The sequence below is a fragment of the Pelecanus crispus genome, chromosome 22 (genome assembly GCF_030463565.1).
Source record: "Pelecanus crispus isolate bPelCri1 chromosome 22, bPelCri1.pri, whole genome shotgun sequence".
Lineage (NCBI taxonomy): Eukaryota > Metazoa > Chordata > Aves > Pelecaniformes > Pelecanidae > Pelecanus > Pelecanus crispus.
Window position 1 is genome coordinate 2,677,083 of NC_134664.1, and position 15,517 is coordinate 2,692,599.

General features: G+C 60.7%; 1 protein-coding gene across 4 annotated transcripts in view; it reads right to left on the minus strand.

Moving 5' to 3' along the window:
• Positions 1-3,887: 3,887 nt before the first annotated feature.
• Positions 3,888-15,517, minus strand: part of MEF2D (myocyte enhancer factor 2D) — a 34,524-nt gene continuing 22,894 nt past the window's right edge. The window contains exons 6-11 of one of the 4 annotated variants that reach the window (XM_075724239.1): positions 13,720-13,910; positions 13,293-13,313; positions 9,766-9,892; positions 6,208-6,292; positions 6,049-6,090; positions 3,888-4,218 (exon numbers count right to left, since the gene is read on the minus strand). In XM_075724239.1, coding sequence (XP_075580354.1) covers positions 3,888-4,218; positions 6,049-6,090; positions 6,208-6,292; positions 9,766-9,892; positions 13,293-13,313; positions 13,720-13,910 — 797 coding nt within the window. Of the gene's footprint in view, positions 4,219-6,048; positions 6,293-9,765; positions 9,896-13,292; positions 13,314-13,719; positions 13,911-15,517 lie in introns of all 4 variants that reach the window. The other 3 variants (XM_075724237.1, XM_075724236.1, XM_075724238.1) reach the window with 3 other exon arrangements.

Below are 15,517 nucleotides of genomic sequence, written 5' to 3' on the forward strand. Positions count from 1 at the left end.
AATGTTTTTTGTTTTTTTTTCTTCATGCATTTTACACCTTTATAGCTTTTGAGAATAAATAAGCTCCATTTTGCTTCCACATTTCTAAAAACTGCAGCATTTTAACTATTGTCATTTAAATCGTGCAATTTGTTTTTGCAACACCCCTTTTTAAAAAATGGAAAATATATATATATTTTAAAACTAAACCCTATACAACGCAAAAATTCCAAATTAAAAAAAAAAAAATTATACACAATTGTAACTGTCAACAGTACAGATGAGCACGAGAAATAAAATTAGATCAGAAACGTATTTATAGAAGCGCAAAGGAGGGTGTTGGTTTCTTAGATTGTCGTTCTTCTCGTTGTCTTTTGAAAATTAGGAGGAGAAAACTGGACACTACAGTCTGGGGGGGTGGGGAATAAAGAATAATGACCCGGACCAACAAAAAAAAAAAAAAAAAAAAATTAATAATAAAATAACCCCAAGCCCCCAACAAAATAAAGACCCCGACAAACCAACCCCCAGAACTGTTTCACCGCGACGGCGAAGCCAACGCCGTGGCCGACCCGGGGCAATCCCGCTTTTCCCACGAGCCGTACTTGCCCGCGGCGCCAGCCCAGGGAAGCGTCGAGTCCCGCCGCCGCGGATCCGCTCCGGCACAGCCCGGTGCCGAACCGCTCACGCGTTCCCCTCCGGGCAGATCTCAACCTGCATCTCTACGGAACCCAGAGCGTTTTTACATCTTGGTTTTCGGGGTTTGGGTTTTTGTTTTTTGTTTTTTTTTTTCCAGGCTCTCAGCTTCAAGGTCGAAGTGTGAACTTGGGAGTCAGGGTATGAAGTTAATGAGCAAAAATGTTTTTTGGTTTGTTTTGCGCCCCCCGCCTCGGGGTCGCTCTGCACCGACGCTCCGGCGGCGCGGACGGCGTCGAGTGCCGGGGGGGGGTCTTCGCCGCCTCCTCCCTGCCGGGGTCTCCGGAGCGAGCTGCTCTGCCGGCGCCTCCGGCCGCACCGCTCCCCAGCGGGGCAGAAACTGGTTGGTTGGGTTTATTTTCTTTTTGCGAAGAAAAAAAAAAAAAAAAAAATTCTATAAAATGAGACCACTGAGACGTCGTTAATCCCGCCTAATTTCCAAAGCAAGGCCGTGCAAAGAGCTCGGGTGCGTGTCCGGTAGGCCCGGTGTCGCCAGGGCGGGGGGGTCGGCGAGGAGGACCACGGTCCGCAGCGTCTCTCCCGCTTGCCGGATGGGCGAACGCAGGCGGAGGGAGGGAGATCCGCTTCTGCCGCCGCCGCGCCGGCGTTTCGGAGGCGAGATCCGAGCGCGTTCCCCAGCACGCCGCAGCATCCGCTGGGTACGGCTCGGGGAGGGGGAGCCGGGGGGGTTTAACCGCACAAAACCTGCCAGGAGCCCTCCCCGGCGCCGCGGGGCTCCCAGCGCCCGCCCGAGGCCCTCGGAGCACGGGAGCAGGAGAGGGAATTAAAAATTTATCATTTTAAAAAAAAAAAAAAAAAAAAAAAATCATAATTTGGAAAAACTTCTGCGGCAGAAATTTGATATTTCAAAGATTTTTCAGGGGGAAATTTTAGCCGGCCCATCTCCCCGGGCCTCGTTCCCCGTAGGCAGGGATTTCGGGCAGGGTGCTCACCCTGGCCTTCGGTGAGACGCCGGCACCCGGGCACGGCTCGGCGCGAGCCGGCACCGCCGCGCGTCGGCTCATCGGCAGCTCCGGCCCGTCAGCCCCGGGGCTGAGCATCGGCCGCCCCGGTCCCTCTGCCGCGCTCTCCGCACCCGAACCGACTTCATCGCCGGGAAGAGGAGGAAAAGCCAGGGCAGGCGTGAGCTCGGAAGGGACGCGCCGGGAGAGTCGCTGCTCTGTTGAGCCAGCGGCTCGTGCGCCGCCGGCCCCGACCGGGCAGGACGCGGCCACGTGCTCCTCCTTTGGCCATCGTTTCTCCCAGCTGCTCATTTTCAGCCGATTTTTGGAGAATCCCCTCTCCTCCTCCAACCACTCACTTTAAGTTGCCCCCCCCCCCCCCCCCGCTTCATTTCATAATAATCATCAACTTTTTCGTATTGTCTTTTCCAATTAGAAACTTTGGGGAAAAACGCTTGGTTGGGAAAAGTTTATAAAAAAAAAAAAACCCAACCCAAACAAAGCCATAAATTTGCTTCTGTTTTGCCATCATCCCAGCACATTCTCATGCAACACGCCTCCTTTCAGCAGGCTGAGCTGGACACGATGCTCGGCGGAGGGCTCTAGGAGGGGTACAAATCCTACCGTGACTTTTTTTCGCTCCTCTCCCTTTGCACCGGCTCGGGGAGAAGCCGGCCCCAAAGCAGCTCCCGGCTCCTCCGCAGCTCCCGGAGCCCGTCCAGGCTGCGGCCGCCGAAGGAGCCGGCGGTGAAGGCGGCATCCGGGCAGGTTTTGTGCCGGTTTGCGACCGCGACGCCGGCGGTGCCAGGGTGACAAGCGGCAGGCGGGGATGGGGCCGGGGGAGCGGCATCCCGGAGAAGAGCGCCTACGGCAGCCAGGAACGGGCCCTTCTCCTCCAAACCCTCAAGCCCTGAGCTGGCTGCTGCATTTCGGGGTCAGGGCGCTGCTGGCTGTCCCTGGGAAACCGCCGGAGCAACCAGTACCAGGAAGAAATTCCTTGGGTTTTTGGTTTGTTTTTTTTTTTTTCCCTCCCACTAAATCACTCCACCGAGACTTCAGCAGATTTTTTTCCGCACAGCTCACCCTCACCTTTGGAGGCCTAGAAACCTTCAGGCAAAATCCCAAAGGATCATTATTTCAGTCGCATCCTTCCATAAAAATCACCGATTCCTATTTTTTCTCATGTAAAGCTTTGGCCCATGCGGAACGGGAACGCATTTTTAAAATGCATTTACAAATTTTGTTTGGTAAACCCGGCGATTTCCTTCGAAAGCAGCAATAATGCACCCTTCCTCTTCCAACACGCCGCGCCCAGGCAGGGGCAAGGCTTTCCCCGCTGCATTTGGGAAAGGTTAACTGCGGGTTTTAAAATTACCCAGAAACAGCAGAGTTCCCTTATCTGCCGGGAAAGGGTGCCGGCTGCGTCGACTTTTCATGCAAACAGGATTAAGCCTTAAAAATGCGGCTCTTATTCCGCCGACACACCTTTACGGGATCCGGGCAGCACAAGCAGGCTGCAGGTGCATCGGAAGCACATTTAATAATAAAGCCGGGCTCTCTGTGCCGCCCTCGGCCGATGCCAGCCTGCCTTCCCACCCCGTTTAGGAAAACTGGTTTCGGAAAACCCTTTTTTTAGGAAACCCAGCGCCTGCCAAAGCCCTTCAACTTTTCCGAGAGCTGGATTGTCTCCGAACCGCCCCTCCCTGCACGTGGACCTAGGAGAGCCCCGGCACTGCTCGAAAGCGCGTTTCGGGGATGCCCCGCGCCCCGTCTCCCCTCAGAGCCCATCCCGCCGCAGGTGCTCTTCCCTAGGGATGCGGTCCGGCCTCCCGGGGGGTACCGACGGCCCCGGGGTCTCGCCGGTCAGCGGGCACCGACTGCCGCCTCGTCCGCCCGCCCGCGCTGGCTGCCGGGGACGAGCGTCGCCAGGGACTGCTTTTTTTCGGCAAGGACGCAGCTATTTGATTTCCGTCCCCTTCCCCGTGCACCCGGTTATTCCCGAGCCCGCGGCCCCCGGCCGAGGAGCGCCGTATGTACTGCGTGCGTCGCCTGCTGTGCTAGAATGAATGCCTACAAAATCCTAAAGCTATTTCTCAGGCAGTTTATGATAATTTCCCCCCCCCCCCGCCCCATCCCAGCCCCATAACCCGTTTCGCTCCCGCGCCCCCCCCCCCCCCCCCCCGCCCCTCCCGCCCCCTCCCCGCGGCCCCGCTGCGAGCCGGCGGCGCTCCCAGGGACGGCGGGGACCCGTTATGTGACCCAGGTATCCAACCGCATGCGCTTTACGGAGGGGCTCTCCCCCTCGGGCTCGCTGGTGGGTCGCAGGAGGCCCAGGGATGAGCCGAAATCGGGGCGGGCGGGATCGTCCCGCTCGCTGCTGCCTTCGTAGGAGCTGGTGTTGCTGCTGAGGCTGTCGACGGGCGAGCGGCCGGTGGGCTCGTGCCGGGGCTGGTGGGGGAAGGTGCTGAGCGGGGTGGCAGTGTTTCTTTCCCGGTTGGGCGAGACGGGCTCCGACTTGATGCTGATGTTGGGGTTGGTGTTGACAGTCAAAGTGGTGGTGTGGGACAAGTGACTCCCTTGTCTGGGCATCCGGAAGGTGGGGGGGGGAGGTGGGGAGAGGAGGAGGAGGAGGAGAGCGGGAGGGGAGGAAGGGAGAGAAATGGGTGGAGGAGGAGACAACGGGAAGTCTCTCATTATTCATCTTTTCAGTGGCCTTTTACCCTCCAATCCACAGAATTCATAACCCGCACACCCTGCGTCTGAATGAATCCGGAATCATGAATCTGGATTCGATTATGAACCTGGATTCGTAATTAGGATTATAGACTCATCGAATCATTTAGGTTGGAAAAGACCTCTAAGATCATCCAGTCCAACCATAACCTAACGCTACCAAGTCCACCACTAAACCAATTAAGGGGAGAGGAATAATTAATTTTGTGTTTCCTGGCTTGGTGGCTGGATTATTTTTGAATGAAAGTAAAACTGGGAATCATTAAGGTTGGAAAGGAGCTCTAAGATCGTCAGCCCAACCATCAACCCAACACCCCCATGCCCACTAAACCATGGCCCAAAGTGCCACATCTGCCCGTGTTTCGAAAAAAAAAAAATTTTGTGCAGGGGATGAGCCTCGCCCTGGGAAAATCACCTGCCTGATCACGGTGTCTCCCCTGCCAGGTAAATATGAATTATTACGACTCCAGAATTCACAATCCGCGCACTCACCGTGACGCATCACTGCCGAGCCAGGATTAGACCTCACACAACCCTGCGGGCAGCGTCCCTCCTCCGCCAGCAGCGCGCGATCCAGCCCCGATCCCGCCTGCCGTCCCCGCAGCAGCGACCCAAACACGCGGAGGAGAGGGACAGGCTGTGACCCCCCCGTCCCGCGGGCACCCCTACGGCTCTGCCCCAGCATCCCCCACGGGCTGTGCAAATCCGGCGGACGGCTCGGCTGGGCGGTTTTGCTCCAAGCCGGGAACCTCTTCAGCCTCTTCACTACAACCCAAAATTCCATCCGGGCTTTCTGCAAGTCCTAGAGCCCTGCCAGTGCAGGAGGTCCCGGCAGCTGCTGGGGAAGCTGCTGCCTGCCCTGCCTGGAAAACGCGCTCCAGGCAGTGGAGGAACGCACGGAACTCACTGCGCAAAAGCCTGGTGCATCCCATACGTCCACGCATCCACCCGGCACGAGTGGCAGAGCCTTACTCCTAAGCTGGCTTTGGGGCAAAGTCACTGAAACCCCCTCTTCAATTCCCACCTCTTTTCGTCCCAAGGTCTTAGCGTGATTGCGGGCAAGTTGCTTAAATCTTTATTTTGACTAAGATCCTCTGAAAAAGCTCTGTGTGTGGACGCTTTATTCCAGACTGAAAGTGGATCCACTTCAGAAAACCTACTCCAATATGCAAGCGCATGTATTTTTTTCCCTAGAGTAAAGCAATTCATTTTCAATTTTAAAAGCTCCCCTCTTCCTACACTAGCAGGACCGCTATTTCCAGACACCTTACTCTGCAACGACCGCTCCATGTAACTCTGCCTCTTGCTGGATCTCGGCTCCCGCCGTGTGAGGTGACGAGAGCAACCCTGCTGCGGAGAGCCGGCAAGCAGCAGCTCTCAGGGAGCATCACCTAGCACACCGCGGCCCTGATCCCATCGGGGGACTCCAGGGTAGAGACAGGATTCCCCAAACTCCACAAGCTGGCTGGTCTGGCTCCTCCTGCAGCTGCGGGCACGTCCGCTCCTGCCTCCTAGAAGCGCGGTGTAAACCCACTGTAATTGCCGGGGAGGCTGACGATGACGCAGCAGAGGAGTCACAGCTCGGGTTCTGCCGGTTTGGCACCTTGGAGGAATTCCCCGGTTCCCTCTTTCCTTTTACCTCATCAACTGAGTGGCCCCTGGTACCCGTTTCACTTACATTAAATTTCCTAGTGATACAGGAACCAGGTGCTGCTGCTGCTGTTGCTGCTGCTGCTGCTGCTGCTGCTGCTGCTGCTGCTGCTGCTGTTGCTGTTGCTGCTGCTGCTGTTGCTGTTGCTGCTGCTGCTGCTGCTGCTGCTGCTGCTGCTGCTGCTGCCAGGCAGAGATGTTGCCAAGGGACAGCCCACCAGGTGAGCTGAATGCTGGCAGCGAAGACAACTCAGCGCTCGTCAGCTGATAATCTGGAAAAGAAGGAGCGCTTCAGTCATTTCAATGTCAAACCTACTCCAAGGGAGCCCCGAGCATCGCCAGAAGATGGGGACCCGCTCAAGAGACACGAAACCGCCACAGCTTCTAGAATATCAGCGACTGCTGCGAGTTGCACAGGGATGCTGGCCATAGGACACACCTCTCGGAAGCGCAGAATGGTTTGGGTGGGAAGGGACCTTCAAAGGTCATCCAGCCCCTCTAGCCACGGGCAGGGCCATCTTCCACCAGGCCAGGCTGCTCCGAGCCCCGTCCAACCTGGCCTGGGATGTTTCCCGGGATGGGGCACCCAGCACCTCTCTGGGCAGCCTGTGCCAGGGCATCACCACCCTCAGCGTAACAAATCTCTTCCTTATATCCAGTCTTCTTCCAGCTTCAAGGTGTGCCCCCTCCCCGCCACCCTCTCCGCCGCCCCCCGGTTACGGCCGCCCCCCAAAAAGCACAGCCACGGCAAACGCAGCCCCGCGGCGCAGCCCCGCGCCCGTTCCACCCGGCAAGGACCGTGACGCGTGAAAACCCCGCAGACAGCGCTCCGCCGGCGGGGGGGCACAGAGGGACAGGGCTGCTGCGACCCCCGGGGCACGGAACCCCCGGAGCTGCCGGACCCCCCCGGGCGTGGGCCCGGCCCCAGGCGGCAGCAGGGGGCGCTCCCCGCCCACCGCCCGGCCCCGCAGCAGCCGCCGGGTCCCCCCACGGCCCCGGGTCCCCCCCCACGGCCCGGTCCCCCCCCACGGCCCCGTGTCCCCCCACGGCCCCGGGTCCCCCCACGGCCCCATGTCCCCCCCACGGCCCCGGGTCCCCCCACGGCCCGGTCCCCCCCACGGCCCCGTGTCCCCCCACGGCCCCGGGTCCCCCCACGGCCCCATGTCCCCCCCACGGCCCCGTGTCTCCCCACGGCCCGGTCCCCCCCCACGGCCCCGGGTCCCCCCACGGCCCGGTCCTTCCCCCCATGGCCCAGTCACCCCCACGGCCCCGTGTCTCCCCCCACGGCCCCGGGTCCCCCCCCACGGCCCCGGGTCCTCCCACGGCCCGGTCCCCCCCCACGGCCCGGTGTCCCCCCTACAGCCCCGGGTCCCCCACGGCCCGGTCCCCCCCCACGGCCCCGTGTCCCCCCCCCACGGTCCGGTGTCCCCCCCCACGGCCCCGGGTCCCCCCACGGCCCGGTCCTTCCCCCCATGGCCTGGTCACCCCCACGGCCCGGTGTCCCCCCCCACGGCCCCGGGTCCCCCCCCACGGCCCGGTGTCCCCCCCCACGGCCCCGGGTCCCCCCACGGCCCCGTGTCCCCCCCCACGGCCCCGGGTCCCCCCCCACGGCCCCGTCCTCCCCCCTACATGCCCCGGTCCTTCCTCCCCACGCCCCGGTCCTCCCCCTCCACATCCCGGACCCCCCCACGCCCCGGTCCTCGCCCCCCACGCCCTGATCTTTCCCTTCACGCCCCGGTCCTTCCCCCCCACACCCCGGTCCTCGCCCCCCACGCCCTGATCTTTCCCTTCACGCCCCGGTCCTTCCCCCCCACGCCCTGGTCCTCGCCCTCCACATCCCAGACCCCCCCCCACGCCCCGGGGGTCCTCCACCCCCCACGCCCCAGTCCTCCCCCTCCACATCCCGGACCCCCACACACACCCCAGTCCTCGCCCCCCACGCCCTGGTCTTTCCCTTCAATCCCCGGTCCTTCCCCCCCACCCTCCAGTCCTTCCCCCCCACCCTTGCATGGGGAGGGAATGGGGATGCTCTTCCCACCCACGACCCCCAAGAGCATCCCCAAAACGCAGCCGAGCACCCCCAAAACCAGGGGATGGGGGGGATTTTAGCAAGGGTGGCAAATCCCGCGGCTACACAGCACGGGCCGGGGCGGGGGGAACTGCTCTTCCAGGAGATGGCCAAACCCCTGGCCAGCTGCTTCCCCAGAGCCGTGTCTGCGCCCCATACAGACGCCCACGGAGCCCGAGCGCTCAGCAAAACGCTCGCCCGCCCTCCCTCTTGCTCGCTGTCGTTTTGGGTGTCTTGTGGTTTCAGCCTTCCCCACCCCGGCGGGGCCAAACTCGCCTGCAGCAGCAGAACACAAAGAGGTGGCTGCAAAGGCACTGAACCGCTGCCAAAGCCGCCGGGCTGATTCGAGGCACGCCCTACAAAAAGTGCCAGGACCGGGTTCTTCGCCCGGCGCGGTTCTTTACCCCCAGCACCAGCCATTCTGGTTTAGGAGCTCCTGACACCCACTGGTTACGACAGCCGCCTCCGCGGCTAAGGCCACGAGCTTGAACTCGAGCCATCCCGTATCTCGAAGCTGCAAACGGTCGGGTTTGACTTAATCAGGCTGCAGAGGCGGCACGGGAAAGGGCACGCAACCCTGGCCAGCGGGAAGCTCAACACAACCTCACCGGCCTGAACTCAAGACAATTCCCACCCAATGAATAGGTTAGCCCGGGAAAGGATGAGTGGCAACACCCCAGGCTCAGAGTTTGCTCAGAGCATCCGCACCCGACAGCGATCTACGCGATGATAAACCCCTGCAGTATCTCTAGCAAACACCCCAGCCACAGACACCGAAGGCGCCCGGGTGGGAACGCGTCTCTGCCTTGTGGTCATTTGCAAGAGAAAAATAAATACAGCAAGCTGAAATTCAGGCCCCCCGCTCCGCCCTGAGTGGTAGCAGCACAGGGCTCAATTAAAACCTATTTTGGGGACGGTGGCTGTACCCAGACCGGCTGGTGGACCACACGGCCAACGATGATTTCCACGCAGGGAGAGGAGCCTACTCGTCACGCACAGACAGGCATCTTCTGGCCTACACCTACTAATTAGGAGAGGGAGTTCCCAGCACGCCTATTCTGGGTTCATCCAGACAAGCAGCTTTTTACATTTTTGCAAACTCTTCTCTGAGCGAATGCCAACGCGAGTTACGCAGGAAACCCGCAAGCCCTTAAAGTCTTTGCGGAGCTTTGACAGGTCGCAGATGAACAACCCCTTCGCTCGGGCAAGCGTGCCCTAACCGTTGCCTCGGGCCGGTTTGAACCCCCCCAGCCCAAATCTGATGTGCCTACAAGCCGGCTGGTTTGCATTCTTCCCAAACTTTTGGGGGCCTGATGCTCATTTTCATTAAGCCCCTATTACAACATCACCCAGAGCTCTCAAGATGGGTGTAGCCGTAATTAGCAGCGACTCAAAAGCACCTTCACGCCGCCAGCGCAGCGCAATGGGCGGCAGCATGACAGAATCGGGCTCTCACACACTTTCTGGATCCGACAGCCAGTTCTAATTACTTATACGAGCTTCCCCTCGATTTCAATCCCGTGAAACTCTCGGACTTGACCACGTCTTGCGGCAGTGAGTTCCACGAGGGATGATGCAGCCGCTCGGGGAGAGCCAGGCACGTGCTCGCAGCAGCACATTTCCCTCTCGTATGAAATTATCCATCGGAAAGCGCTTACCCGGGCTGCGCGCTCTTACCTGTGTTGTACGCCGTGGGCATGGCAGAGAAAGGCAGCCCCTGCGTCAGCAAACTTGGAGTAGCCACAGAAACAACCGGTGTGGTTAAAGAGTGAGTTGCTTGGGAGACACCTAACCGCTGCGTATTCTGCTGGGGAAGCAAACGGAGAGGGAGTTACAACCCAGATGCGTTTTACTCTGTCGTCCTCGTGGGTTGTGGCCCCCCCAAAACCTCGGTCTGCAGCTGCAGACGTGCACCAGCCTTTGAAGCGGCCAAGGCTGATCGCAGAGAGTGCGGCACTCAGCAGGATCGCTCCTCCGGCCATTCCTCACCGCAACAAAGGCCAAGTGCAAACCACACCAGTTCCAGACACTGAGGACCCTCGTGCCACTCTTTGCTGGTCACTCGGCACTGGCCTTGGGTCACCCTTTCTGCCCAGTGCCGGGCTTCACCCGTAAGGACCAGCAACGTTCCTGCGTGCGTGGAGGGGGATAAGAGCGGGGTGCTCAGTCTGTATTCCTTCTGATGTTAAAAAAAAAAAAAGTGTCACTATTTTCCAGAGGATGCATGTGGGGTTTGCCGTGCTACTCAGGGAGAAAGGTACCAAACAGAAGCAGCAGCGGCTAATGCAGCGCAGAGCTGACGCGTCCTCCTCCCTGCAGCACCCACGCCCAGCAACGAGCCCCTGCCTCTAAGGCGAGCTGAAGAGGCTAAGCACCAGTGGCAGGACTTTAAAGGCACTCTGGCATCCTGAAACCTAAAATCCAGGGCTCGGCAACCTGCCGGCTCGGTGCCTTCATGAGGTTTGAGACTCGGGCATCAGCAGGTCCACTGCGGAAAAATTCTGCCCTTGGACCGGTGCACGCCAGGCTCCCCCCGTGGTTGTGCAGGCAGTTACGTGGGCGGCTCTACGGGTCAGATTCAGCCCTGTTTACAAGGCAGATAATCTGGGCTGTCTCTGTTGATCTGATTTAAATCAGACTCAAGAGGCTTGACTCTAATCTGAAGCACCCCGGCACACGTCACCCTGTGAAGACTGGGGCAGTGCCCAGCTTAAATCCCGCCTGGCACGAGGCTGGCTGCGTCCCCGGGGACACGGCGGGGAGCCTTCCTCCCCGCTCGCCGCGAGGTGCCGAGGGCTCCCAGGGCCTTTTAGGGCTGGGCGCGGGACCCTGCGATGGTTCACAGCCACGCAGGACTCTCCTGGGATAAGGCTGGAAGCTAAAACCCCTGCCCTTGCCGCCTCCGGAGGGTGACAGCACCCCGGCGCGCTGGATTTGCAGCACCCTGCGCCCACTTGCTGCCCCAGCCAGCAGGTCCCTCCCCGCCGCCCGGGCAAGGCGATTACCAGGGCTCTAATTGCTAAAGCCCCGGGGCTGTAGGAGCAGGTTTTCCTGGCACGCATCCCGCTGGCAACCACCCTCGGCCGTGCCCGCTGCCCGTGGGTTAAGGACGCCGCAGAGAAATGCCTTTGCGGTGGGCAGGATTCAGCCCCATCCCTCTCCTGCCGGCACCGGACCCTGAGCCAGCAGCCCAGCAGGATGCGACCCGCAGCCCCGTCCCCTCTGCCCCCCGGTAGCTTTGCACCAGGGCTTTGCGGCTTTCCCGGGAGAGCGCCGGCGTGGGGCCGAGTCCGGAGGGCTGGGGCGGTGGGCGGCCGGCTGAGCAGGGGCGTATCGGCCCCGGGAACGGGGCAGCAGCCACCCCCGTGCCACCGCAAGGTGAGGGCGGGGATGTCGGACCCGGCTGCGCTGTGGGAAGCACCCAAATTTTCATGCAGGTAGGAGGTGCTGAGGTGCGCAAGCTGCCCCCCCTGCCCCGTGCCATCACACCGCGTGCACCTTGCAAAACGCTCCCGGTTGCAAACTGCCGTTCAGGCTGGTTACCAAACCATGCAGGCATGCTCCCAGGTGAGATCCCTTGTCGCCGTAGGCTTGCCGAACGGATCCTGCCCTGCCCTTCGGGTTAGGAGCGTGCAGAGGAGAGGGGTGCGCCTCTCCGAACCCACTAAAAGAGCAGACCGCGCTCAGAGCCTGAAGCTGCCAGGAGCAAACCCAGGGGGTTGGCAGGGGCCGAGCCTGCGGGCACAGGGTTAAGGGCAGCGGGGCAGGTCTCAGCAGAGGGGCAGCTGACTCATCCCGCTGCCTGTGTGTAAGGAGGTAGGAGTTGCCATTTCGAGAGAAGATCTGGCGTGTAGGTTGAGCAATATGGAGGGAGCAAATCTGGGGAGAAGGTTAGCAGAGCCGGGGGGGCGGGGGGGGGAGAGCATCGGCACCAGGCGGGCTGAATCCGCGGAGCAGCCGAGAGAATGCTCTGCTCTCCCCTGCCCGACCCAGCTGTGCCGAGGTCCCTGTCCCCGCATTTCATCGCCCTCCACCTCCGCCGCCCGCTCGGCTTGGGCGAGGACCGCGCTTCACTTCAGGCAAAAATCAGCCGGGTTAGCTCAGACTAACAATTAAAACTGTTAATGCCAACCCGGCTGATTTTTGCCTAGAGCAAGCTGCTCCTCCAGCTCAGAGACAGGCAATGCCCTCTGGCAGCGGGAACAGTGATGAGCAGATGGGGAGGCGGGCGGTGACTGTTTTCACTCTGCAGATGGGGAAACTGAGGCACGGAGCTGCTGGGAGGGGGCCGTTAAGCAAGAAGGGGTTTGGGCCACGGAGAGCGGCAGAATTCAAGTCTGCCAAAGCCCTGGCCAATCCTTCTCCCAGCCAAGAGCGTCTCCTTGGAGGCTGCGAGAGGTTTGGCTTGCTCCCGTGTTTTTGGAGAGCTTTTCCCTGGCTGCGTTAGCTGCATCCTACAGCGGCTCTCGCCCTTTCCTCGCTGCGCTGACCTGTCGCCCATCTGCCCTGCACCAGAATAGGCAACAAGAACAGGGTGAATCATTGCCACAAACAAGGTGGTGTTCACTTTGCTGGCAGGAGGGGAGAGAAAAAAAAAAAAAAAAGCCATAAAAATACTCGGAAAACTGCCCCTGTGCACAAAGGAGGTTTAGGGAGTGCACTAGCCAGCCAGTGGATTTACACAGGCTTTAAATAATATCCTTAATATGGGAAGAGCCTGATTTACTCCCTATCTCTCATGTGGTGGCAGTGGGCCAGGTCTTCCCGTGCTGTAAAGTGCAACGGCTCCAGCGAAGCCCCCGGGGCAGCTCCCCGGGCGGTGGCAGTGCCCAGGCTGGCTCCGTGCAGCACCGGCTCCAAAACGGGACCCGGGCTGACCTCCCCCAGGGAAAGGGGCACGGCTTTTCTGGCCTTGGTGGAGAACCAGGCACCCCACAGCTCGTGTCAGCTCCTTCTTTTCCATAGGGAACCTGATTTTCCTAAAAGTGCGTTTTTCTCGGGATTGATTTTCTGTGGCAGGACTGGATGCGACATTTGCGCTGGCACCCGCATCCCACCGCCTTCCCGACGGAGGGCAAAGGGGCCGGCGTCCACCCGCTACGGGCGCCCCACGCCTTTGCCGAGCCAGGGCAGGGTGCGGGGACCAACGGGACAAGCGGCCCACGTCCCACCCCGCCGCGATGCGTGCTCAGCAGGGAACTCACCAGAGCCAAGTGGTCCTCCGTCTGCCCGCGGGAGAACAGAGAGAAAACCGAGAGGCACCGTTAACTCGACAGCCCCGCCACCCGCCGCGCCGCCACGCTCACCGGCACCGCGCCCGCGCCTACCACGGGGCACGCACGGTGCATCGGGGTTACGCTCGTGCCCGGCGCAGGGCTCTGCGCTGTGCTGTTTGCAGGCACAGGCTTTGCACCGCGACGTTTGCATCCAGCACGGTGCAAACGAGCATCCCAGCCTTCCTCCTCAGGTCTCCCCGCCGGCACGGCCCCGGCCAGCTCCCACCGCTACGGCATGGAATAGGCGCCCGCGCTGCATCTGCTCCAGCGCCAAGTCCACCCTGCAGCCAGTCTGCTGGCAGGGGACATGCTCCCACCCCGGTGATCTCCTTCCAGATCTCTGCCGGGCACTCACCAAATGGTGCATTAACCCCTTCCCGCTCTGCGAGGTGATCACGCGTAAATCCGGCTTGCGGCTGTTGGTGGCGAGCTGCGTGCTGTGGGAGGGCGGTGGCGGGGACTTGGCCGGGATGATCTTGCCCAAGCTGCTGCCGTTGGAGACAGGAAGGAGACCTGGAGAGGCTCTGGCACTCACGTAGCCGTTTCCTGCAGGAAAATGGATGACAGAGAGGAAGGAGGTGAACGCACGGCGACGGCGAATGCCCAGCACCGGGAAACACACGCGCGGCGAGCGGTGCCGCAGCAGGGCTCCATGGGTGCTCCTCCTTGGGACAGCAGCACCAGGCGCCCCAAACCCCCCCTGCACGCCGCGCAGGCTCCTCCGCAGCCCCCGGGCACGTACCTGCCCGCACTGGCAGCCCGGCACAGCCCCTGGCGAGCTCGGCAGCGCCGGCAGCCGCTCGGACGCCTGCAGCGGGTGCATCCTCCCCGTCAAGAGCAGGCAAACAGGCCCTGGGCCAGGCAGGGGCAGAGGCAGGGCAGGCGGCCGGCCCCGAGCTCCCAGCGCCCGGGGCAGCTCCTCAAGCTGCAGGAACCCACCGTCATTACCGCAATAACAACCAAGAAATATTACAGGCCTGATTTGCAGCAAGGCCTCTTTCTGCTGCTCTGGCAGGGTACTGGGGCCCTAGCAAGGGGGGTAATTACTGTTACGTTCACTTTTAAGGTCCCTTTATGGTACCGGAGCAGCAAAAAGGGGCTGTGGCAGAGTGAGGACTTGGTTCACTGATCCCACTGCCCCTTTGAAGATCTGAGGTTCCCTCCTCCTCTTCCTCCTCCTCCTCCTGCCCCACTTAAGGATTTTATGTGAAAAGAGGGGGGAAAAAAAAGAAGAAAGGAAAGGAAGAAAAAAATTTAAAAAGGAAAAGATTTGATGAACATCAGGAAAGGAATAAATTGGATCAGATTACTGTTCTGATGAGGGTTTTTTTTTTTTTATGAATAGGCCCCAAAGATAGAAAGGCGTTTAGCAATCACCAGGATTCAGCCCTCATATTCATTGCACGTTAGACCGGGAAAAATAGGTCGCTGATTGCATTATTAATCACATCTACCATTGCGCTACATCTGCATTTCAGCAGGCGGCTGGTGGCAGCGACGCCGCAGCCGTGGCGCGTGCTCGTCGGGGGCCACGCGCCAGCCGCTGCCTCTCCCAGAGCTGTCCCGGGGCCGGACACGTCGGCGATGGGGTAAACCAGGCACGGGGGACGGCCACGCGCCCTGCGAGCCGCGCGTCCGATCCCACCGATGCCGCCGGGGCCGAGGATGCTGCCCCGGCGGGTGCCTGGGAGCTGCCCATCGTGGGTGGCCGGGCTGCTGCAGGCTGGCAGCTCCGTACTGCGACTCCCGTGTCCGTGTCCCGACCGACCGAGGGGACCGGCTTTCCTGTCCCCGGCGAGGTGTCCTCCCAGTCCTGAATCACCGCGAGCAGCCGTGCATAAGGCACGTGCCTGGAGCATCAGGTCCCGGGCACCTCCACACGCTGTGAGCTACACGCATTTCGCTTGCAAGGCCGCTGGCTTTTGTATTTATTAACAACGAAGGTGCATAAAATTCCCTGGGTGACCTTCGCTACCCACAGTGCCGGTGGCCACGCAAAAGCAAACGGAGGCAAAGCCAAAAGAAATGTCAAACCCCTTGATATTCTCCTTCCCGAGGCGGCGCCGACACGGATGCAGACGCGGCTCTCGTGGTAACCGCCACGTTGAGGTACGTCACGTTACCGTGCACGTCAGCTGGGGCGGGGATCGGGG